This window comes from Xiphophorus couchianus, chromosome 17 (genome assembly GCF_001444195.1).
Source record: "Xiphophorus couchianus chromosome 17, X_couchianus-1.0, whole genome shotgun sequence".
NCBI classification, from domain to species: domain Eukaryota; kingdom Metazoa; phylum Chordata; class Actinopteri; order Cyprinodontiformes; family Poeciliidae; genus Xiphophorus; species Xiphophorus couchianus.
In genome coordinates, this window is record NC_040244.1 from 2,400,279 (window position 1) to 2,425,547 (window position 25,269).

Genomic DNA, 25,269 nt, shown 5'->3' on the forward strand with positions numbered 1-25,269 from the left:
TGTCGGAGCGTGTTAGGGAGCAGGAGACACAGAGTGCAGGAGAAGGATGGCGGGGCGAGGGAGAGCGGAGCGCGCGCTCGGCAGAAACAGCAAACACAAATCGGTCATTAAACTGTAAACAATTTAAAACGAACTCACTGCAGCGTCGGCTCTGCTCCTCCGAATCACAAAGACGCAACGCTCATGTCCAGGGAGGACGTAGCGTGGAGACACGGCGCTCAAAGTGTGACATCCTCACTAAGCTTAACCAGAACCCAAAAGTTAATTTATGTTTCCTCCTTTTAAAACTAGAAATGTTTCATTTTCTGTTGGTCAGGATGATCTGCAACATTTTCATAAAACATGCTTACCCTGGGAAACAAAAAGGTTAAGATAAAAACCTAAACTGCTATCGCACAAAACTAAAACCACAAAACAAAAATAATTCATAAGAATCTCATTGATGTGAACACTCCCACCTGGAGTTCCTCAGGGCTCCGTTCTCAGCCCACTCTACTACTCCATGTCCTACCAGATTCATGAAACGGAAATGATCTGCATCACCACAAGGAGAGAGCCCCGGACATTCACTGTGTGTTCATAACAGTGGATGCATCAGAATTTTCTCCAACCAAATGTTAAAAAGCATCTAGTTAATAACCCCAATAAATAAACTCAAGGGGTTTAAAGAAACCTGTATGATCTCTTCACATCCTAAATTCCCACAGGAAACTTCTGACCCTCTGCAAGAAATAAATGGAAGATCAATGAAAATGCAGTTTTTACTCTCCAGACCTGCAGGTGGCGCTAAGCACGGAGAATGGAACATTACATCCACACAACAATAGAGCAAGAAAGAAGAAGATTGGAGTCTTTTGGAGACGGTTTTGTAGCTGCTGCAGCACCAGAAACATAAAATCGACCATTTTTGTGATTATAGGTTGTAGGTCAGATTATAGTTTGATTCATTTTTACTAAAGATTCATTTCATTTTATACGCAAAGGTAAAATTCTCTCGGATCAATGCAGAGGAAACAGAATCCAGATTTGAAATAAATCACAGAACAAAGAAACAATAAAAAGTCCAAAACCCAACAGAACCAAACCGCTCTCAGATGAAGTTCTTCTGTTGTCTGGCTGAAAGCCTGAAGGCTATTAGAACCGTTTCTGGTTGCTCACACACCTTAGTGTAATATTTAAAATGAATTGTTTGATTAGGAAATCATCTGGAACGTGTTTAACATCCTGAAACTCAGATCAGTTTTCGGTTTCCTTCAAGGTGTTTCTGCCGTTAAACCAAACCTTAAAGTCATTTTTTATTTTATATCACTGCTGGAAGCAGCCAACCAGAACTCTCTGTTTATGTAAATGTATTATTTTGTATTTTATAGCAGGTATCGAAAACAAGGTTTAATGTAATATAAATCTATTTTAAACATTAGAATCTACAAAAATAATCTTAAGGTGGCTTATTGATTTATTTCTGTTTTCTTGTACAGACTATATATATTCAACAGACTCTCTAGACTCTCCTTTGTTGGAGCTCTGACATTTTGAGCTCTGACTGGATGGAAAACATCAGATTTGAAGTTTTCTGATGCTTTTAAAAGCTGCAAATACACTGAGATGTTTGCTCTATAAACCAGACTAAAATACTTGGTAATGTTTTGTGTTTTTGCAGTGAACCTGGTCTGTCAGTGCAAATAACCAATCAGCTGGCTGTGATTTTAATGCATCAGTCGATGCTCCAGTCATATTCAGTGATGATCTTTGCATCGAGCCGTTGCTGCAGCATCCAATCGGCAGCTGCAGCGTCCAATCCACAGCTGCAGCATCCGATCCACAGCTGCAGCATCCAATCCACAGCTGCAGCGTCTGATCCGCGGCTGCAGCGTCCGATCCGCGGCTACAGCGTCCGATCCACGGCTGCAGCGTCCGATCCGCGGCTACAGCGTCCGATCCGCGGCTGCAGCGTCCGATCCGCGGCTGCAGCGTCCGATCGGCGGCTGCAGCATCAGATCGGCGGCTGCAGCGTCCGATCGGCGGCTGCAGCATCAGATCGGCGGCTGCAGCATGCGATCCGCGGCTGCAGCAGCTGTTTGTAGGGAATGTGTGCGATGATTGCATCAGAGCGCTGCGTAGCGCCGCGGCCCGCTTCCTGCTGCCGCGTCACTCTGCGCTGAGTCAACATGCAACAGGAGGCAGATTTGATTTGAATTCCAAACAACAGAGGCGGAAATGGATAATTAAGGCAGAACTTAGCGAGAGGGTCTTGTGCGTTTGGATGCTGATGGGCCGAGTGCTTCACATAATTTGGGATTTGGATTGTTGTTTTTCAGGGAGATGCAGGTGTTTGGTGAAGACGGATGATTTCGGCCCGAATGCCAAACATTCTAATGAAGCTCACGTACGATCCATAATTTTAACTATTCCCCACCTGCTACACACACACACTCACACACACATACATGGATGCACAATATGCACTAATGAAGCTGTTCTCCTCTCCTCTCTTTCCGTCCCTGGCTCAGTGAAACATGCATAAATCATAATAAACAGAGATGAATTTTTAATCAGCGCTCCCTGCCCGTGTCTTCAGCCCAGCCTCCTGAGGCAGGGAGGCTGTGATGTGCCAGGTATGTGCAGTCTGATCTGGCAGCGCCTCCTCTGGGAGCGTCGATCGCTGAACCGCGTTTGGGCCGAGCCGGACCGGGCCGAGCCTCTGGAGACCCGACTGGTCCACGTTGAAGTTTTCCACTTGGGTCCAGTTGTCCAGTGGGAGGTTAAATCCACTTCCACTGGATTTACTTTTGAGTTAAATTTTAATATTTCATCAGATTTTTGCATGTTTTGTTGATTTTATATTTGGTGATTATTCAATCTTCTATCAAACTTGTACAGCAAAACAGAAGAATATATAATGTAAAAAAAACTAGCTGCTGCAACTTAATGCATTAATTAAATTATAAATTGTGTTTCTGGTACGGCCGTAAATCTGACGCTACATTCGCTAACATCGATGGACAACAAATTCATTCTGCCGGCCTCTGGGTTTTAATTTCTGCTTCGAAGCGATCTGATTGGACACTGGAAAAGGCTACTGTTGTGCTCATGTTAAGCTAAAAGGACTTAGCTAATCAGCAAAACTATTTAAGCCTAAAGTAGCATCTTAATGCTAAACATGTTGCTAATGCTAGTGCTAGTGTTTGGCCAATCGGATCGTTCAAACTGATTTTTCAATGAAAATGTTGCTTATTTTGTCAATATATAGCTTTCTATTGAACTGTAGTTAATTATAGACCTTGAAATTAACTCAGTTTAAATATTTTATTGTGGTCCCAGCACTTAAAAAACTAATTAACTTGAGTTTTAATTGAATTTATTCCAGATTGGAGCAGAAGTTAGTTGAACTTCATTCGTTGTTACAACAATCATTCGTTGTAAAATGATCCGGTCATCGTCATGTAGTCTGTAAGTGACTATGCTAGATTATTGGATGGGATTTGGGTTACCATGACAACATAATTCACATAAACTCCAACAGGAAATTCAAATAAATTATAGAAATCTGTCAGATTTTTCCACAGATTAACTTTATCTTCAAATTAACTGTTAAGACTTTGAATTATCAGTTGTTTTTTAATACACAGTTTTTATTGAAATGATCTCACAATATTTACACTTTTTAAAATGTAAAATAGAAAATAACCAGGAGAAGCAGCGCACACAGTCTGACCAGGACAATACAACTCAAATTTAATCTGATTAAACTGAAAGTCAGCCTCGTTTTCAGAGGAGTTTCCGTACGTTGGGTCTAATCCAGACTGTGAATAATAATCCTGGAGTCACACCGTCAGTTTGTCTCCAGGAGAGTTTCCGCATGTTGTTCCTGGAAGCTTCAGTTTAACTTTCCTCCCATGGGAGAAGCAGCAGCTCCTTGCTAGTCTGCTGCCCTACATTCCTGGAAAGCTTGGAAATGAGATAAAACAAAAAATGCACATTTTCACAATTTCACCCAACTTTAGCTAAAACATCAGACACAGACCAGGGAGCTTCAACGGTTATTATTGCTGGTATTTATGATCCTGCAGAAAATCATTTTGTTTTGTTGAATTCAAACTTCAGGTTTTCCAGTCACTCATTAACTAAACTGAACTGTCAATCATGAAGGCAACAGAGAAAACAGAGAGCTCAGAGGACGACGCAGTCAGAACATCAGCTAACACACACACACACACACACACACACACACCAGGAGCTCTCCTGACCCAGATGTCACTTTGCTTCAGTACTTCACTGCAAAAACACAAAATCTTTCCAATTGTGTTTGGTCTAGTGAACTTACTTATTTACTTATTAGTCAAAAATCCATTTATATTCATGAAAAAGTGAAATAATCTGCCAGTGGACTTTTATCTCATAGTTTAGTTTTGTCTCATTTCAAGTGTCCTCAGATATTTGCTCTAGAAATAAAATCAGAAATACTTGTTAATATTTGGTTTTAACCAAAGGAACCTCCAGGTCAGAGTCCGTTCTGTCGGGTCAAGCAGAACATCCTGTTCTTCCGGTTTCGTCCCATTTTCCTGCGTTGTCATGGAGATGAGTAACATCTTGACTTTTCATGCGGTTTTTCTGAAAAGCTGCATTTCTGTGGCGTTTTCTCTGTCCCCAATCTGACAGAGCAGTCAAACTGATCGCAGCGCATAAATATTTGAAAACAAACAATAATTTGTCTTGTTGCGCATTTATATCTCAAACTCAGTCGCTAAATGTGTTGTTAACACAAACAACCAGGGAGTGACGGACCAATCACAACACTCCAGGAAGTGACAGAAATTACAAAACCAAACCGTGGAACTGAAACATAACCCACTGGAGTTTTACAGATGAATCTGTAGCTGATGGCTCCAGATATGTTTGTTTTTCAGTGGACTTTAAAAAGCAGGATTGAGTCCTGGCAGCTTTCTGCTGCTGCTAATTGAATATGTGGCAGATTGGAGTCATTCACCTTTGACTTCATTCACATTTCACTTGTTTTTGTTTAGATACGGCTCTCATCAAACAGTCGCTGTGTTTGCCTTTCAGCTTATTTACATTTTTGTATTATTCCACCCACACATGCATGAATATGGATGAATTCTTACTTTTTTCCTTGATGTTTCAGGAGCTGCAGCACATTTCTGTGTCAGTGTTCTCATTCTTCATCTTCTGCTCATAAAATCTTCCTTATATATAACTTTCTGTAAACTGCACTGAGAGAGATTCCCCCCAGGGCGGTGGGAATCTTTGCCAACCTGATTTGTGAGCTTGCACTTGTGTTTAATAGAAAGAGAGATGAGATCCAGATTGATGGGAGGCCTTTGGTATTAAGACCAAAGGCAACCACTCAAGCGAAGCAGGATGTGACATTTTCCCAGCCATCTAGCAAAGCCTTTGTTATTTATTTTACTTATTTATTCAAGTCTGTGCAATTTCTAGCAGGTATTAAACACAAATGGGTGGGATGATGGCGGAGCGGGAGGTCGGGATAAATATGTGCTCTTTTTTTCTGCGTGTCAAACTTTTGGTGAAAATGAGGAAAAGTGGGGAGGAGGTGGCAGGGGGGTGATGAGGAGCGATGGCAGCGACGGGAACGGGAGGAAAAGCGGCATCCCTGCTTTGAAAATAATAATGGCAAAGCAAAATAGATCCCCAGCTGCTCGCTTCCTCTCGCTCCTCTCCATCTAAAATGCATTCCACCTTCTCCCAATGTTGCATTTTTTATTTTTAAAGTTCCCATTACGGATAAATTTAACTGGTGGAACTCCAGCGGTCCCACTTTGTGCCGACTCCCCTTCCTGTTGCATAAAAGATTAGAATCGAGCCGCTGCTGCGCACCTGATCATGAAAAACAGTCGTGCTGAGGTTGACTTGTTTTGCAACGAGTCAACATATTTCATTGATGTTTGCAGGTAGTAATTTATTGCACCATAATTTACTGACTGAATCGGTGAATGCTTCATTGGGTGACAAATGAAACTGCTTTTGAGGCATGCCCTTCATTTGCAATTTCCAGATGAAAAATGTGACTTTCTGCATCAAGCGGTTCGTCGAGCGAGAGGCGAGGAAGGGAACGTTTCCACACCTTTAGCCTGTGGGAACAACGTTCCAGCAGGTGAGTGGCAGGTTGAGACGGCGGGGACATCAGAGGACGGATAGATGAGGAGGACAGAGGACGGATAGAGGAGGAGGACAGAGGACGGATAGATGAGGAGGACAGAGGACGGATAGAGGAGGAGGACAGAGGACGGATAGATGAGGAGGACAGAGGACGGATAGAGGAGGAGGACAGAGGACGGATAGATGAGGAGGACAGAGGACGGATAGAGGAGGAGGACAGAGGACGGATAGAGGAGGAGGACAGAGGACGGATAGATGAGGAGGACAGAGGACGGATAGAGGGGGAGGACAGAGGACGGATAGAGGAGGAGGACAGAGGACGGATAGAGGAGGAGGACAGAGGACGGATAGAGGAGGAGGACAGAGGACGGATAGAGGAGGAGGACAGAGGACGGATAGAGGAGGAGGACAGAGGACGGATAGAGGAGGAGGACAGAGGACGGATAGAGGAGGATGAGTGTTTAGTTGTTTTGGCAGCATCTGGCAGGAAAGTTCAGCGTTTAGATTTTTCTGTTCCTGACAAGTTCATCATTTTAGTTTAGTTGGATATTAAATCTAACAAACTGTCATAATTCAAATCATCACAGGACTAAACTATAAAATACATTAAAATATACGATTTCAGGTTTCTACACCTCCATATGAATCATTATAAAACACAGTACAGTATAATACTGAACAGTTAAATAAGAAGTTTGGATGATTTGTGTAAAAAAACTGATTTTTTCCCTCACTGTCTGATATTCTTCAAACTCTGATAAAGCAGCGGCCATTTTCTCACTCAGGATAATAAATTATTTTAAGTTAATTGATTATTATAAACATAAATTGTCTTTTATCTCCATTAAATAATTACATAGATTTTAATCCACAAAAAATGTTAACATAATTAGTAGTTTTTTGTTTTTGTTCGTTTTTTGCATACAAAGGTTCTGGCCAGAACCAATGTATTTGCATGTTTCTGGTACACCTGTAAATGTGACGCACAGGTAGCTGATGCCCGATTAAATTACACAACCATAAAACTACCTGAAAACAATCAAGATTTTTTTCTTTTATAAAAATGTGCTGACATTTGAGAATCCAAAATGTTTACATCATTGTAGAGTTGTTTTGATATTTAGGCGATCTGGTTTCCCAGGCGTCCCTGAATGCACCACAGCCTAGAGGAAGTCCCGCCCCCCTGCGTGCTGCTCTGGTTCTGCTTCCTCAGGCAGCTGGATTTGGACTTTGGCTCATTCATAAGGCAGAACAAAGTAACTTTTCTGTTTTACTGAAACCTCCTGGTGACGCTTTTAATACAAAGAAACGATAATTGTTTCTTTTTCCAGGATTTTATTTCAGGCTTCAGAAGTGAAATGTGGTTCTGGAATAACGTAGAAAGAAGCATTTTAATGAGGCTCCGACGGTTGGATCTCCGTGACAATTTGACAGGAAGTTTACCTCTCTGAGTGGAAGCCATCTTGGTTTTGCATTCATGTTCAACATGTTGGGTCACATCTAGATTATAAATATCCTCACAGTTGTGGAAGAATATATTGATAAGATCACCTGATTAAAGCTGTTTAAATATTATTATTATTATATTATGTCTACGCATTGTCCTTAAAATTGAAACATACTCAAAGTATTTTCACACAGGTGTAATTTTGAGACAACAAAAAGTCACAAAACACTAAAAATCTTTTTAGTGTTTTGGAAGAAAACAGATAAATTTTAGTTAAAAATTACCTTTATCATTTAGTTCATTTGTAATTGCATCATTTTTCACATTTTAGTCTTTAAAATACCAGAATTTTCACTTCACTTTTTATTTTTACCAGCTTGGCATAATTTCTAAATATTAGGTAAGGTGTTATAATTGAGCAGTCACTTATTATTAAAAAAACTTTCACAGTTTTTTTTCTTTTGTAAAAATGTGAGTAAATTCTTGGACGGCTACTTCAAAAATATGAAGTCTTTTTACCTGAGAAGTAAAATTGAGAACAATTTTTGGTGAATTAATATTTAATTTGAAGGCTTTAAGAGGCTTCTGCACATAAGAAAGAGAGTTTAGTTTTTAGGGTAAAGACTTGGCCCCCCTAATATCCCCTTTTAGATCCGCCCCTGCTGGGAAGAAGCTGCATTTTCCTTGATTTGAAGACAGTGAGTTATTAGGAGAACTCCTTCCAAGTTGGGATTTATTTGAATCTGAAGTGCAGCAGGGATACAGATGAGCTTCTGGTCTCCAGTTCTTCCTGTGAGTGGGTGTGTTTGGGTCAGTGACCCGTCCCTGTGTAATGGTCCCGTTAGTCCTCTATCAGTTCAGTCTGGTGGGTCAGAGCCGTGAGGTTTCAAAACGCCCGCCGCCGTCTCCAAACAGCAGCCGGGTGCACGCCGTCTCCGTCGCCACGGCGATTTAATCTGCCTCGCCCCTTTTCAATCAGGCGTGTGTCAGGCAGGGCCGCTCCGTCGGGGCGTCTAATAAAATGCACAGACACACTCCTGCAGGAAGCCCCCTGCAGACACACACACACAGACGCAACAGACACCAGATCAATACAGGCAATCATACAGGTGACAATAGGTGCAGGTTAACCGGCCGCTGATTCACACCCCGCTATCATCACCGTCTCAAAAATCACACAATCAAGACAGAAGCATGCCGGTGGGTGGGGGGCGTCTGGAAGACGAGGAGGAGCGGAGCGCAGCGCGGCGCTTTGCAGGTACATGAAATGTGTGAATATGTGCGTGAAATGAATTGAAATGGGTGTGAAAGTGCATCTACTCACAGGCAGACACACACAGACACGCCTTTGTGTTTGGGAGTGTGTGTGCGTGTCCCATCCACACGCACAAGCATTACGGTGGGGGTGTGTGTGCGTGTGTGTGAGGTGTGTGTTGGCTGTTATCAGAATGACACCATCCTCCTCTCTCTCCTGCAGCCCCAGAGGATCAGTGGAGCTGCACCAGTTTCAAATGAAAATAAATGAGAGGCAGTGACCGCTACTGCCTGGGTCCCAGTTTAATGAGGAAGAGGAGCAGAGGAGGAGGAGGAGGAGGGGGATTGGTCCAGGTTGGCAGCAGCGGGGACGAGAGAGAGAGAGAGAGAGAGGAGGGAGATGTGATGAATGGACGAGTTTTCTCTGTCATCGATGCGATGGCCAATTACAGCTGCAGCACGCTCGGCTGCGCCGCAGGTGGAGCGGATGGCGCTCTGAGTGGCCGCGCTGCATCCATCCATACTCCATTATTTGCATTGAGAGGACAAATCAGTGCAGAGTGTAAAACCTGGAGCGGCTTGGCAGCGAAATTCAGAACGACGTCGGACGTCACCAAGCGTCTTAGGTCCAGGGGAAATCTGATTTCCTTTCACTCATCTAAACTAAACTAAACTAAACACCATTTTCTCTAATAACAGACACACAGGCTCAGATGTATACATACACCTCCAGTGGGATTTGACCAGTTCTTCCTTATGAGCCAAATCCACCAAACACACATTGATGAGGCAAAGATGGATAAAAATAAAGTTTAGAGGAGTAGAGTAGTTACCAGGGTTATCTGGGTTAGTTCTACTTAGTTTTTAGAGTGTATTTGCTGGTTTTTATTAGTTTATTGTTCAGTTTTTAGTAGTTATAGAAGCAGTTTTAGTTTTTTTACACATTTGCTAATTTTTTATGTGTAGGATTAAAAAAGATCAGAGTATTGTGATTATACATCGGTTGGGTAGTGAATGAAACAGAAGTTATGTTTCCTAAAGAATTATGAAATTATTGTTAAACAACCGACTGATTGGTGTTTTCTCCCAACCTTTGTTGCCATTTTGCACATATTGTCTACAGCTGATGGAACCTGCTTGTGTGGGAAACAAAAATCTATTTCTCATCAGTTTGAAAGGCTAAAAAATAGATTCATAAACATAAAAACAAAAAAAATGTAAACTTTCTGTATGTTTTAGTTAGCTTTACAAACACAATATAGTTCCAGTTATGGTTTTTCCCCATTTGTTTTTATTTCAGTTAACGAAAATGTTTTCTCAGTTTCAGTTTTGTAACTTTGTTAGTCCGCTCCACCTGCGGCGCAGCCGAGCGTGCTGCAGCTGTAACTGGCAGCTGTCAAACACGGTGGTGGCAGCGTCATGATGCGTTGGGCAACATCGTTAACTTCGTCTCAAACAGCCTGGTGGTTGAAACTGGGCAGATAAAGCAAACCAGCGTCCAAACTCTGACCTCAGAGCGGGAGAAAATATAAAAACTGGATCCAGACCAGAAACTTTTCACTTTTATTCGTCTCTGCCAGCAACAGAGAGCCATGTGAAGCTCCAGGTGAAGCTCCATGTGAAGCTCCAGGTGAAGCTCCAGGTGAAGCTCCAGGTGAAGCTCCATGTGAAGCTCCAGGTGAAGCTCCAGGTGAAGCTCCAGGTGAAGCTCCAGGTGAAGCTCCATGTGAAGCTCCATGTGAAGCTCCAGGTGAAGCTCCATGTGAAGCTCCATGTGAAGCTGTAAACCGGTGGCTGCAGTTCTATCTCTGCATCGTTTGCGGTTCTCCACAAAACGGCTCGTTTAAAAAACTTTCCGTTGTTTGACTGATGTGAGAAATTGCACACAATGCTCTTCAACAGAAGGAGAACGTCCTGCAGTTTTGTTGCTGTATAAACTGAAAGAGGCCAAACAGCACGCTGTCATTTGTCATGTGGTTGATTTGGACTAAAGGTCCAACAGAGCAAGTGGATCTAAAAGGAACTAGAACATCAGATTTTGTAACTAACCAAGCCAATAGATCATCCTGCACAGTTCTGGTAAAAATATGAAGTTTCTCCCAGCAGCAGAGTTTTTGTTGAGGACGTTTCTACATGAGTGGACCTGAGTGCTGTCCAGTCCGGTCCAGTCCGGCCCGTTAAAACCAGCAGCCAGTGGGCCTCTGCAGGCCGCCGGTGTGTGAGGGTCAGCGGACGGGTCAGGAGGTTTTGGTTTGACTGGACTGGACTTGATCTGTCTGTCAGTGTGTCCATCTGGACGCGTGACGCAGTCGGCCATCTTGAAACAAAGTTACATAATATTTCTGTTCAGGTTCTGTTCTGTTTATTAAGCTTTACAGCAGATTTACATTTAAAGTTTGATATGAGAAAAATGTGACTGAATGTATAATGATAATTTTTTAGACAAATAGTTTTTATTTATTTTTTACAAAAAAATCCTGTGTTTATTGGTTTAACAGCCATCAAATCCTTTTAATTGTTGAACAGCTTTTTTGTTTCTTTTGATTTATTATCATTAATTTTTGTTGATCTCCAAGTCTTTAATCTAGGAGGGCCTCTTTGCCATCACCCTAATCTTTACTCCCTCCTCAGATTATCTATAATATGGTTTCCAATCAGAAAAGTCTGATTATGACTGTTAGTTATTAAAAAAGCAGTAATGAATTCTTGTTTTGAGCTCAAAGGAGCCGAGACGATGCGTCAACCCAGTGGAAACATTTACTTCTGCTATTTTAACTTTTTTATTTAGAAGTTGTTTCTTGGGGCTTCTGCTGTTTTAGCAGTGAAACAACTTATTTGTAGTTTCTTAATGACTTTACTACCTCTTTGCAGTGTAAGACTTTTTATGCTGCGTTAAGCAAACATCACAAATAGAGCCTGAATGCATTAAATAATTAGCTAAGACTTGTTGCAAATGAGGCAGTTCTTCAAAATCTGCATATTTGTATACATTGACAATGTGATTAATAACTTAGATTAATATTTTACTTTAACCTCGATCTGCCATGGGTATGAATAATTTTAGATTAGCTCCTACTTTACTCATGTAAAGTTTTTATATTGCAGCGTTTTTGGTTCTTTGTTGAACAATAAAGTGAAATCATTTCTGGTCACTGATTATGCTGTGGTTCATATTCATATTATAGTCTTTCTAATTGTGGTCTGAACGAGCATGCTAACACCTTAGCATGTTATTGCTAATATTAGCTTACTAACGCTAATATCTACAGATGATTATTGTGAGTTATGGAGTTCTTAAATGCAGAAGCACCATAAATTTTCAGACGTTTGACCACACTGCGATTAAGTTATTTATCACTTCAACCTAAATATTTCCATCTTAAGGGAAGTTAAGCTAGTTTCTGTTAGCTTAGTCTGGAGCATTAGCTTCAGCACTCTGTAGCTGACAGCTAGCATGCTACAGGAAGGAAGGAGAAACCTGAATTATTTTAACTGGTTATCTGACAGTTTTTTAGCTTCTCTGTGAAACAAAAACCAATGGTAACATAAGGAAGGAATAAATATTAGCTGCTAATAATGCTAACAGTCGAGTTGGACGGGTCTTGGTTGTATTTCTGTGTGTAAACCAGATTTAATCTTTAAATTGAGTTAAAGTTTGAGTCTTCTTTGCATCAGTTTAACTTCCTGCTTAAAAACGAAGCACACTGATGAAGAAATAGACGGCCATCTCATCATCGTTGTATCTTTCAGTTCGAGGATGTAAATGCTTTGTCTCAGATTTACTTTTCTCTCTGCTGATTGTTTGATTTGTGATCTTTGAGTTTGTCGCCACCTTTTGGAGGGGAGGATTATGTTTCCTTCTAATGCATGCTATCAGTGATGACACAACGCAAGTTGCAACACTTGTTTACACTAAAGTTGCAGAAAATCAGCTCTTCACATTACAGAAAACCAAACTAACCGAAGGCAAACCCGACTGAAACCTTTATATGTGTCAGCTGAAGCTGAATCAGGAACCTGTCCCGATTCAGAGACTCCTGGGTTCAGATAAAAGGAAAGCTGCTTCATCAGTCCAGCTGCGATCCGAGTCGATGTGGTGTCAGAATTTGTGCAAAACAGGTCAGCGAGCATTTTGGAGGAGGCTGCAGCGCCACAGGTGGAGCAGGGATCCGTGTTAACTGGAACGCAATGTCCTGACCGGAGCCGAGCGCGGCCAATAACACACCGAGGCACAGACGCATCGAGCGTCCAGGAGAGGAGAAAATCTGATATGGGACGGAGTGATGGAGGCAGAGTTAGCTGTCAGGGAGGATCTGGGCGAGCAGGAGGCTGGGGCCGCCTGGAGCCGCCTTCATTCAGCCGGCCGTCCGCTGGATGAGCGGCAGCAGTCGGCTCTGTCTGGGTCCGGCTCCTCACACGTCCACTTAGGCTCAAACGCAGCTGCTTGCTGCTCTGAATTATTCATGAGCCGCTCATTAAATATTCACGTGTGAAAAGCTCCGGCACCATCCTCTCCTTCCCTGAGATCCAAGCAGGACTCGGAGAAGATGCTTTTCACTTTCTCTTCCTTTATTGTTCTAATTTTCTGTGTCAGAGCTGCTATTTTTGGCCCAGTTTCATTGTTTCCCTCTTATCTCCTCCCCCTCCTCTCTAAGTGATCGATTTGTATTGTTCGGGCAGCTGAGCCCCCACCTCAGCCCGAGGTGATGGAGAGACATAGGGGGAGAAAAGACAGAAATAACTATAGACGGAGAGAGAGGAGCGATGGCAGAGGCAGACCTTGCCATGAGCGGGATGTGGAAACACGAGGCCTCAGGCTGGGAGATGGAGTGATAGGCGAGGCGAGGAGGAGCAGGCAGCGATAAAGAACGGCTTGTTTCAGACGAGTTGACTGGATCTGACCAGTAAAACTCAGGCTCAACATGCCTTTTATGGCGTCAGCTCGTCCTGTTTCCTTTGATTTCCTCCTTTGTTGTCCGGGTATTTCAGCACCATTAAAGGCTAATTATCTCCAAGGACCAGAAACACGTGGAACAAGCGAACAAACAAGACTCACCTCCAGCTGTGCAGGTTGCATGTTAAAAACAGGCCGGTTTTTCTCTCCAGAAGCAGCGCGCTGAAAAAGCATCATCGTCATGTTTTATTAATGGATGGAAGGTTTTGTTTGGCGAACAGGAGAGAAGGATTTGTTTAGAATGAGAAGCAAATGAGGAGATTTGATTGCTTGATTGTTTACCAGACGGATACGAGCGTGGCAGTCGATTCAGAACCTGGAGCCGGGCGGCGACTCTGCTCGCAGTTATCCAGGTTTTCCTGAGTCCAGGGCGCACACACACACACATGGCCATACACACCCACACACACACACATGCCCTAACATGCACACACACATGGCCATACACACCCACACCCACACACATGCCCCGACATGCACACACACATGGCCATACACACCCACACACACACACATGCCCTAACATGCACACACACATGGCCATACACACCCACACACACACACCCACACACATGCCCCGACATGCACACACACATGGCCATACACACCCACACCCACACACATGCCTCGACATGCACACACACATGGCCATACACACCCACACACACACACATGCCCCGACATGCACACACACATGGCCATACACACCCACACACACACCCACACACATGCCCCGACATGCACACACACACACTTTGCCACTGAAGAACGACCATTTAGATCAACAGCCAAACCTTTGGACTGAGCAGTGGGAGATGAAACAAACTGAAACAAACTTTATCCCTCAAGAATAATCATCTTATGGAAAATTAAATAAAATTAATGGTACTGTTTTTTGTAGCTGATTACAAAGAAAAAGCAGTTTGGGAATTTGAAATATTATTATAATTCTAGTTATTGGATGGCATTTGCTAAACAGCCAATCCAGGAATATCATTCAGTTTCCTTTACGGCCTAAACAAAGCGCTGCTGGGTGGCGGCCATCTTTACTGGCATTAATCCTGTTACATTGTGTGTGTTTCAGAAACACTGTGTACTTTATGGACTTGCTGCTTAACCCATTGATTGCTGGAGAATTTGCATATTTTTCTGTGGAACGTAACTCAAAATTATTTGCAGAAAATCTTTCTGTACTTTAAGGTTTGATGGTGTATTAGAAGTGGTGCAGGTATTAAAATGGAGTAAATTTTTAACAAAAACTGAGATAATCTCAGAAATGTTATAGAAAGTTTATCTTTCTTAAAGTTTTGGTGGAAATGTTCCCCTCAGTTTTTCTAATGGTCCTAATTTTCCGTCGTCTGAAGGAAACTTCATCTTGGAAGCTGGAATATGTTGACGCCATGCTAGTTGATGAGCTAACGGCTAATGTTTACAAAGCAGCAGCCAATCCGGACGCACCGTTCATTTTAATTGGTGTTGATTGGTTGAACCTGCAAGAGTGGAAAGAAGGAAAATGTTGATGTATATTTGGCAGTTTTAAGCATTTCCAGAGGATTTGTGATGTATGTTCAGAGTTTTTGGTCTTTGGTCTCCAGCTGGACGTCTGATGTGTTTAATATTCTAGATCTAATATGAGTTTAGACTTGCAGAGGAACAACATTATCTGCTTCTGGAAGACGAGTTCTGTCTTCTTGAGTTACAACTAATGCAAGATGATGTGAATCTGTGGGAGGAGATAAATAATTCTTCCTATCTGACAGCAGCGCAGCGATAACAGCGGTGACACGGCTGAATTAGTTTAACCTACTGCTTTATCCGCTTCCTGTCATGCTTATTGTTGTTTCTGTGGATTTCAGGTTATTTTCAGCAGGAACACGCTGTCATCACTTCTCAAAAGAGCCCTGCTCCTTTGCTGTAGAGTAATTTCAGTGAGATGTGTTGACAGAGAGATTTGTGGACTATCCAGCGTTTCTTGGCAGGTAAATGACTGTTTTAAATGTAATTTGCTCTGGGCACTACAGAAGCCCAGAAGGGAGAAACTGGAGGCGTGAGCGGCGCTTCTCCGTTGCCGTTACCGCCGGCGATGCCTGTGTTCGATCGAAGCATGTGATGGGGTTATGTAACGTCCGGTCGCCTCCACCGTGGGACAGCGTCAGGTGGATCCATGCACTCTCCAAGCCCCGCCCACTCCACACAGAGAAGCTGCTCTACGTGTGCAGACTGAGCACATTTTCCCCACATTGACCCAGATACTCGTCTTCTTCCCCAGAGAGCCGCCTTCCTTCGTATGAGAGAGGCTCATTATTTCACTGGAGTGCCTCCGTTTCTTCTGCGTCTTGCAGGAAGCGAGGGAAGAGGGGCAGCGAGGAGTCGCTGCGGCGCCGCGGTGCGTTCAGGCCCCATCCACTTCCACAGGGAGCCGTTCTGGACCCACACAATTAACACAGCACAAAATACAGTCAGCAAATTATGGGCTGGATGATTATTATGAAGCTATCCCCTTGTGTAATTGCACCTCTCCAAATTTGGTCAACTCATCTGAGTGTGAATCACCTAACTGGCTGAGCTTTTATTGTGGCGATATTCTGTTTGCTCTGAATGGTGATTGTGCAGCGCGGCGTGAGCTTCAGAGCAAGAATCTATTAAACTAACAATTGATTTGTTGACAGGTTATTGACTGGACATGGAGATCAAGTAGCTGCAGACAAAGTCTCACATTTAAATCAATCAATCAATCAAATCTTATTTGCACATTTCAGTAGCAAGGCATTTCAAAGTGCTTTACATCATATCAAACACTGAAACACAAAGTCATCAAGTTGGTGGTTTTTGCTTTTGCATTCATAAAAGGTTTACTGGTTCCACTGCTACTGTGTTTTAAGGAACCAAATACCTCTTGGTGTTTTTATTCCCACTCAGTTTAAAACGATGTAAACAACCTTTCAACGGGCTTCCAGCACCAGGCTCCGTTCACCTTTCACAGAGTTTCGCTCTGGGAATCCGTCGTCCCTCACGGATGAAGCGGCGAGTGGCAGGCAGCCGGCCGGTTTCTGTAGCTGATCATACACAAATATGGAAAAAATATCCAGAAACTTTATTTTTTAGTGTTGAACGCCTGTAAGAATGAAAAAGCAACACAAAGTGATCCTACCATGTATGGATGTCATGTTGTTCTATTCAGATGTTGTTTTTGAAGAAATTTCTGCTAATATTTGTAAATTATATGTTTGGTATAATTTACAAGTCTGTACATTTTTATACAGTTTTTTATTTTATTCATATTAATTAACTAGATATCTAAAGCGTTGAACCTCGGTCAGATTCAAAGTGTCTGTAAAGAGCCTCCCCACAGCATGATGCTGCCACTACCATGCTCCAATGACGCAGCATCATGTTCAGGTTTTAGTTTCGTTTAATTATTTGGAGACGTTCAAAGTTTTAATTTTGAACCTGCTGCTGGTTTAACTGGTTTACATGATGCTGGGTGTTCTCCATGGAACCAATCAATAAATAATAAATCAATAATTTCACTGAACTGTGATCCAAAACCGCACAGCATTCTGGGAGATGTAGGCAGAGGAAAGGCTTTAGCTTCTCAACCTCTCATGGCTAGCTAAGCTAAGTTGGAATCAACTAGGTAGCTCACCCATTGGTTACCTAGCAACCCATTCAGTCATTGGTTACCTAGCAACAACCTGTTGAACACATGCGCAGCAGCAGTTTCTGGTTTCCACAAACTGAGGATTAAACCTGAAGGTTCTGCCACCAGTTTGGTCTTTTCAGATATTTAAAACAAAAAACTGATCGATGCTTATCAATATCGACTGATATGAAACGCCGATATGTTTTTCCGCCATATTGTCCAGCCCTGCCTGGACTCACTGCGCTGCACTAAAGGAAGTGATGCAATCATCCGGAAAGGAAATACATCTCCAAAGAAAACACACGCCACACTTTTCAGTTGTCCACTGGACAACCAGGCGGGAATGAAACTGTGTGAAAGTTGAAGGGGTGTGAATACTTTCCCGCGCAGCGCCGAGTCTATTTAAGGAGCGCTGCGGCGCCACGCCTCCCTGGATCCGCTCCTCCAGCTCCGCTAGCTGCGCTGCTGCAGAGCGGCTTCACCATCCAGGACAGGCGGATCGGAACCAGCAGCAGCGACCGGACCCGGACCGAACCGGGACCCAGAGAGGCAGAGGGAGGGGGGGGGAGAATGTGACAACTGCTGGAGGCTGCACCGCCTTTAGGGAGGCCTCGGCTCTTGCACCTGTCCCTCTCCGTCTCCGCGACCAGGCGCAGCTCGGGCAGAGCGACGCTCCTTTCTTACCGGGGAGGCTCTCTCTCTCTCTCACGGACAGCCGGAGGGAGGCGCGCACACCGCCGCAGACACCGGCCAGGCAGGCAGCATGACTTCAGCCTACAACCTGGATTTTCTGCCCGATATGATGGTGGAGAGCCGCCTGCTCGTCCCTGGAGACAGAATGTAAGTTATTCTCCTCTCTTTCTGCTCCTGTTATTATTTTTATTTCAATATTTTTTTTGCGGCTGTCCGGTGTGGAGATGTTGAATCGGGTCAGAATGAACGGCCGGTCCGGATCTCGGTGGTCGGTGGGTGGATGTGCGGACCGCAGCGGCTCGCGGTCCGCGGCAGCCCGGATGCTGATGAATGATCGCCATTATGAGGAATTAACGCCGCCGCCTTTATGAGCCTCTCCGGTCTGCTGCGCCGAGCCGAGCATGCAGAACATCCGCCATCACCGCCACTATCATCATCACCACCTCCCGGGTTTGGAGCGACGCGTTCGGGACTCTGCAGCCGGCGGAGGAGCGTATGAAGCCCGCCGTCCTCCCCGCTCCTGCTGGAGGAAATCAGATCAGAAAAAGCGCAGAAGTGAAGATGTGTGTCACATGCGCGCGTTGACGCCCTGGCTGCGTGTTTTTCTCCTCACTTTGGACACTTGGTGTGTGTGGGTGTGTGTGTGTGGACGCAGGAATGCGCCGCTATCCCGTGTCCGCTAATTGCATTTTGCTGTAATTGCGTTAAACTCGTGCGTTTGCAGCTCGCAGGGACAAAGGCAGCTTTTCTTCCCGACATGTCGGTCATGTGTCCCGCATGTCCCGCTTCTGTCCGCTCCGCTCATGCTTCCTGTTTGCTGGCGGATCACGCTCCTTTATTTCCCAGCAGAGCGAAACCTTCACTGGGCTCCAGTTATTCTTTTTAATTTCACTTATTCTTCCAATAAGTTGGGGCGGGAGGAATAAAAACTCATTAAAAGTCACTGATGATAGATAAGATATGGAATACATCAGGATTAATGCAGCTGTGATGGCTCTATTTGGCTCCAAATGGACATAAATGGGAGTAATTAGGAGAATATTGTTGAGTCATGGTGCCAAAGTAATGATGCTGTTTCGTTTTATGGAGGCATGCATGCTGATATTTGAACATTTGTTGCGTTATGTAATAATTACATCCATCTGTAATGTGTTGGGATTGACTCATTTTCCAGAGATAGGCTCTGATTGATGATCGGATTTGATTTATCTTTTAATAATAAAAAAGAATGATTTTTGAGATAAAAACATGTTAATTACAGAATTAGGTTAAAAATCGGTATTGGCAGGTCGGTGTTTGTTTTATCTAGAAATTTAGTTAATATTGGATCGGTTCAATGGTTGCAACATTAAATACCAGAGACAAACCAGTTGGTTCGATTGATTTTCTTCGATTGGTTCTGATCGGTGATTTGATTGATCTTTAAATTCAAAAACAGTTTCCATTTTCTATTGGATTTCAAACTAAGAGCTCGATTAAAAACCTGCAGATTAAATGTCAAGAGTTATTTCTCTGAAATTACAGAATTAAAAAGGTTAAAAATCAGTAGGCAGGTCAGAGGTCAGTATTGGCCAGTGATCGGTTCATCAGTTTTTTTAGATTTAGGATCATGTTAAATATTAGAGAGAAACCATCTGATTTGACTTGGTGGATTTAGCTAATTTTTGGCTCTGATCGGTGATCGATCGGTAATCGATCGGACTGATACTGAGGAATCTGTTGATGAAATGCATCAGTATCTGAATGCACCAGCCAGCTCCATGTACTCTGGTTCTGTCTGAGTCCAGTAAGGATCAGATAAAGGTTGGCGACATGCGCTTTGAAGCAGAAATAGGAATAATCTTGTAATCCCTTCATTTTCTGTCAGACTCAAAGCAGCGATCAAAGAACCTGCAGGAAAACCTTTTTCTTTCTGGGAAAGCCTGATCAGAGCAAGTTTAATATTTAAAATCACAGTTTACTGCCTGGCGCAGAGCACAGAACACAACGAATGATTATTGGCTGATGATTGTTGTAAACCTCTTTATTTTTAAGCCTGTGTCATGAGGGTTGGAGTCGAGTGACTTCCTGTTTGTGGCGAGTCGCGCTGCCTGCTGTGGATCAGTGAGCTGCTGTAATTAGAGGATGGGAGATAAAAATTCCCAGCTGTGTTTTCCGTTTGTTTCCTGAAACAAAACTGCATCCCTTGCGGTATTATTCCGGGATGAAAGGCCCGGTCCACTCTGCTCCTCCGAGTCGCCTCCATTGACTCGCCGTGTAGTCTATTACCCAGAAGCTCTTGTGACGAGACGCTTTCTCATTAATCAGTGTCACCGTCTCTCACGCCGCGGGCCCGGCGGGGGCCGCCTTCCTCTTCCTCCTCCTCTTCGTCCCGTTGATGTGTTTTGCATCAGCGGCTGCTGGCCGCGTCTGAGGGAAAGTGAAGGATTTCTAAATAATGCGTGTCGCTGGAATTAGACAGGCCTATCTGTGCCCTCTTACCCAGCCGGCGAGGAGGCGGACAGGTTTAACCAGATAGCGCTTATGGAAATGACACTTTGTATTTATGTGAACACGCCACTCCACCGAGGCTTTTCTCTGCTGAGAGGTGCTCCTGGTAATCTTCTGACATACTTCTTTGCATTATTGTGTTTAACCTCTCTGTTTTAGAGCTGCTTTTCATGCCAGATGCTTTCCTTTCTCCTGCGTGAAGCCGCTCTCCCCCCAGGCTTCCACTTCCTGTTGCAGCATGACAACAGGAGAACGCGTCTGCTGCGTTTGGCTGCATGTCTTCTAAAGTCGGGACAAAAAGAAGAACATAAACTCCAGAGTGGTTCTGTTTTCTGTCCATCTGTTAGTGATGGACATTTATTGTATATTTACCGAAAAAGATTTAGACCACAGAAAAAAAAACAAATTCTGACTTTTTACATTTATTTCCGGTGGCGATAATCCTCTTCCAAACATCCAACAACATGCTAAAGCTAAAATTAGCTTCATCATGACAAGACATTTGCTTTTTTATTGTCTCTATAAATTTTCAGTTTACTCGAACCGGTTTGAATGCATGTGTAAACGCCAAGCAGACCGGACACCTCTCCAAAAGCAGGAAGTGGACTACATTGCAGGGCATTCTGGGTAAATAAAACCAAAACAAACGTGCTAGCTTAGCGCTAGCAGGAGAAATGGCTCTTGGTTTTTTGAAATTCTCCAACCGCTAAAATCTGACGCCTCCATTTTGTTTCCATCTGGTGAAGAAGGAAGTTGCTCTCAGTGTCTTCAGAGGTTTTTGTGTTGTTTTCTTCAGTGGTTCTTGGTGCAGCGCCCCCACAGGCCAGAAGGGGAACAGGTTGCTCAAAGCAGATGAAATGATCAAATTTTGCAGTTTTGGTTCCTAATTGAACCGAATCTACCAGAGTATCAGGTGGGAAGACATCCTAAAGGACGTTTAGGTTTTTTGTAAAGATGTGAAGAATCAGGGCTGACTGAAGACTTTTGCACACTTCTTCCCAGTTATTGTTGGAAGCAGAGAAACAGAGTTTGGCGGAAACTGGAGCAGGACCTCTGGCCTGGACTTTCCACTGCTACTCCAAGTGCAGAACTGAGGCTGGGGTCCGTCTGGGAAACATGCGACCTTTCACCTCCCTGTGTTACTGAGCTGCGAGGTTCCTCAGGGTCCCGTCGCAGGAGCTGCAACCTTCAGAGGAAACAAAATGTCCGTCCGGCCAGGAGAAACCAGAGAACGACTGTAAACTTTCCCCCAGAGTGAAAACAAGCTGGGATTTCCACAGGCGAGCCAAATGTAACGCTCACCCTGGATTGTCTTTGACTCTCACACACACACACACACACACACACACACATACACACTGCGCCTTCCTGACCCACGGCCAAACATGATAGGACACAAATCACGAAGCCAACAGCTGAAAGGCTCCTGTGGCGGACAACACGAGGTTCTCATGAGAAATATCTGCTGGGCTTTAAACGCCTCTGAAGCTTAATGCTGCTGATAATTCATTCAATTTAAATTTCACATTGTTATGCAGACCTTAGCCTGAATGTGACTTTAGAGGAAAATTCATGTGGAAGATCACAGGAAGTCCAGAATTAGCTGTTTGCTGCAGTGTTTCAGGAGAACTGTCATATTCAATAATCTGACTGGATGCACAGAGGAATCCAGATTAAATGACCAAACATGATTCTCTAAACAAGGTTAATCCAGGTTGGTGGAGTTCTCGAAATCATTGTTAATATTTAATCCTTCATATTCCAATAACATCAGAGTTATCCGATTCTGAAAAAGTACAAATGTGCAGCAAAATATGAAATTAGGCAATTTACACGGCTATAAATCAATAGAAATGATCATTTCTCGCTGTAATACAGTCAGATCTGTAAAGTCTGTAATAGTTTTACAGTTGATCAAACCCAGGATTGATTAATCAGCCATTAAAACACAAAAATGAAACTGAAGTGTTTAATAGACGTTAGCCAGAGGATGAAAGCGACACGGCGGAGGGAAAACGAAGAGCAGAGTGGAAATGATGCTGCAGGGCGAGGAAGAGGAGCGGTGAAGGTCCAACATGGACACACATCTGGTTGGATCTGCTGATGTGAAGCTCAAAGGAAAAAGAAGCCCGAGAAAAAACTCTAATTTCTCTGCTGTTTTTGTTCATAATGTTGTTATTTAGCTGGGAAACGCGTAGTGTGTGTGATATATGGAGCAATGGAGTCGTCTTCACGCATCACCAGCTGCAACATTGTTTTATCCCGCTCAGTGTGTGTGTGTGCGTGGGTGTGTGTGTGCGCTGTCATGATGATGAATGTCTCCTCTGTGCTGGGGCTCAGGAGCAGTTGTCTAAGGCTGACACGGCGGTGGAGGCGGTGATGTATCACGACCGCGCGGCGCAGCTTCATCAGGCCAGGCGTACCTGTGGCGGGGCGTGGCTGCAGCAGGACGGAGACAGAAAGAGGACACACCGTCCAACATGTCTCACCTGCAACAGTTTTACCATTTTCTATGTTATTATTCATATTTTGGTTGCAGTTTCCTCAGTGAGAAAAAAGTTAATTGTTTATTCAGTTTTACAAAACGGTTTTGGATCGTTATTCGTCTGGGAAACCCAGTTAGGCCGAGATTTTCCTTTAAAATGTTTTGCTTTCCATAAAGTGTTTATGATGCTGTGCAGCATCATAGAACCTCCTCCGTGCTCTACACTGGGTGTGAAGAGTGAGTGAACATCACTCTCCATCCATTACTGTGATGTACAATGTCGACTTGCCTTGTTGTCCTCTCAGTTTTAGGTTTAAACTTTTTTACTATTGCTCTGATTTGGTGTGACATTAAGTAAAGATTACGACTCCTCGTTATAGAAAAAGCATCTTTGGGATCTGACCTACCACCATGCGTTGCTCTCTGACACGTTATTGGCTGCTGTTTGCAAAGAAACGCCTTTATTTTCCTTGCTGCTGATTGGCTGAACCACAAATAAGGAAAACTGTTGCTGTTAGCTTTTATGTTAGCGCTAAGACTGTTTTCCATCCATCCATCCATCCATCCATCCATTTTCTGTTCACCCTTGTCCCTAATGGGGTCGGGAGGGTTGCTGGTGCCCATCTCCAGCTACGTTCCGGGCGGGAGGCGGGGTTCACCCTGGACAGGTCGCCAGTCTGTCGCAGTAAGACTGTTTTTAAGATACAAAAGATTCCCAGCTGAATATTACTTTATTGTGTTAGCATTAGCGAGGCTAATAACTAGCATGTCTACGCAGCCACAGATATTCTTTGTGAGATTACAGAGTTTCTTAAATAAAGTACATTCTGTTCCAGGCAGTACATAAGAGTACAACTAGCAAGCTAGGCATGCTAGCCGTTAGCCTCTCCAGTGCTAATGCTAGGGAGTTTTTCTTGGGAGTTTTATTAACCTCTATATATTGCTGGATCAGTGTATCACTTTAACAAAATAAACAACAATAAATTAATAATAATCTATAGTTTACAGAATGGTTGGTTACTGGGGAATGAATCAGTTTAGAAGCTGCTTCAAAACAGATGTAGCATCCTGCAGCAATATCTAATTTTGGTCCTAACAGGACCCCATAGAAAGTTCTTCTTCCTCTGAATATCATGACACATTTGTTGTTTTTATTTTAATACTTTCGGTAAAACATCCTCCTCTGTTGGGTCAAATTTAAACTCAAGTGAAACAGGAAGTTATAGATGACTACTTCCTCTAAGACTCTGATCAACCAATCATCCTTAGAGAGCCAAGTCGGTGAGTAGGTTTAAAGTGGAAGCGGAGACATTTTACTGCATCTTTATGTCTGGTGTGTTTATTTTACAGAGTAGATATTTTATTAAAGAAGGAAAAGATTTAAGTGAAGATTTTATCCGTTCATAAATCAGGATCAGAGTGAATTTCCTCTGCAGCTCAGAGATAAAACCTGCTGGAGTGACACCGGCTCAAATCGAAGGTATCCAGGAGACGCAGCTCGATCGCGGCTCCACACAAAGGAATTCTGATCTCCCACTTCCTGTTGTGACCTTTAAGCGCGGCGCGGCGGCAGACGGCCGCATTGTTTGACACATCTGAACCGACGCTGGCAGAGAATGTGAATCATTCAGGCGGAACGGCGGCGCTGCTGCTGCAGTTATTGTTCCGGACGTTCATCCTGTTCGGTTTGTAGCGATGATGATCGTCTCTGTTAGTGGAGAGAAATCTCCTCCATCAACGTTTAATCACTTTTATTCCATCACTTCTTAATACATTGCATCAAACTCGAGGCCCGGGGGCCAAGTATGGCCCGCCGCAGCTTTTTAGGTGGCCCTCCAACTCTAGAAAGACATTTAAATAGAACTTAAAGAGTTTGTGAGCTTCACAATCAGAAGTGCAAAAAGGAGAAAAAAAGAAGTACTTTGGATGGTTTCTATTGTAAATATCTCAGTACATTTGAAATAAAACAAAATTAACTTTTCAGCAAGATATAAGGGGTTATTTTAAGTGAGTAGTAAAAGTTCAACTGGCAGATTATAACATGGGAAAATGTCTTGTAAGTGAAATAATCTGCCAGCAGAACTAGAATTTCTTCTTCAATATCAATATTATTTACTTAAATCAAGCTCCTATATTTGTCCTATTTCAAGGTCTCTAAGATATTT

At 43.3% G+C, this 25,269-nt stretch overlaps 1 protein-coding gene across 6 annotated transcripts in view; it reads left to right on the top strand.

Annotated features, from left to right (window-relative positions):
• Positions 1-25,269, top strand: part of celf2 (cugbp, Elav-like family member 2) — a 285,915-nt gene that overhangs the window by 125,549 nt on the left and 135,097 nt on the right. The window contains exon 1 of one of the 6 annotated variants that reach the window (XM_028044183.1): positions 17,822-18,276. The exons of 1 other annotated variant lie outside the window; for it this stretch is intronic. In XM_028044183.1, the coding sequence (XP_027899984.1) occupies positions 18,200-18,276 (77 nt within the window). In that variant the 5' untranslated portion in view covers positions 17,822-18,199. Of the gene's footprint in view, positions 1-17,821; positions 18,277-25,269 lie in introns of those variants that run through there. 4 more of the 6 variants (XM_028044189.1, XM_028044193.1, XM_028044195.1 and 1 more) reach the window with 4 other exon arrangements.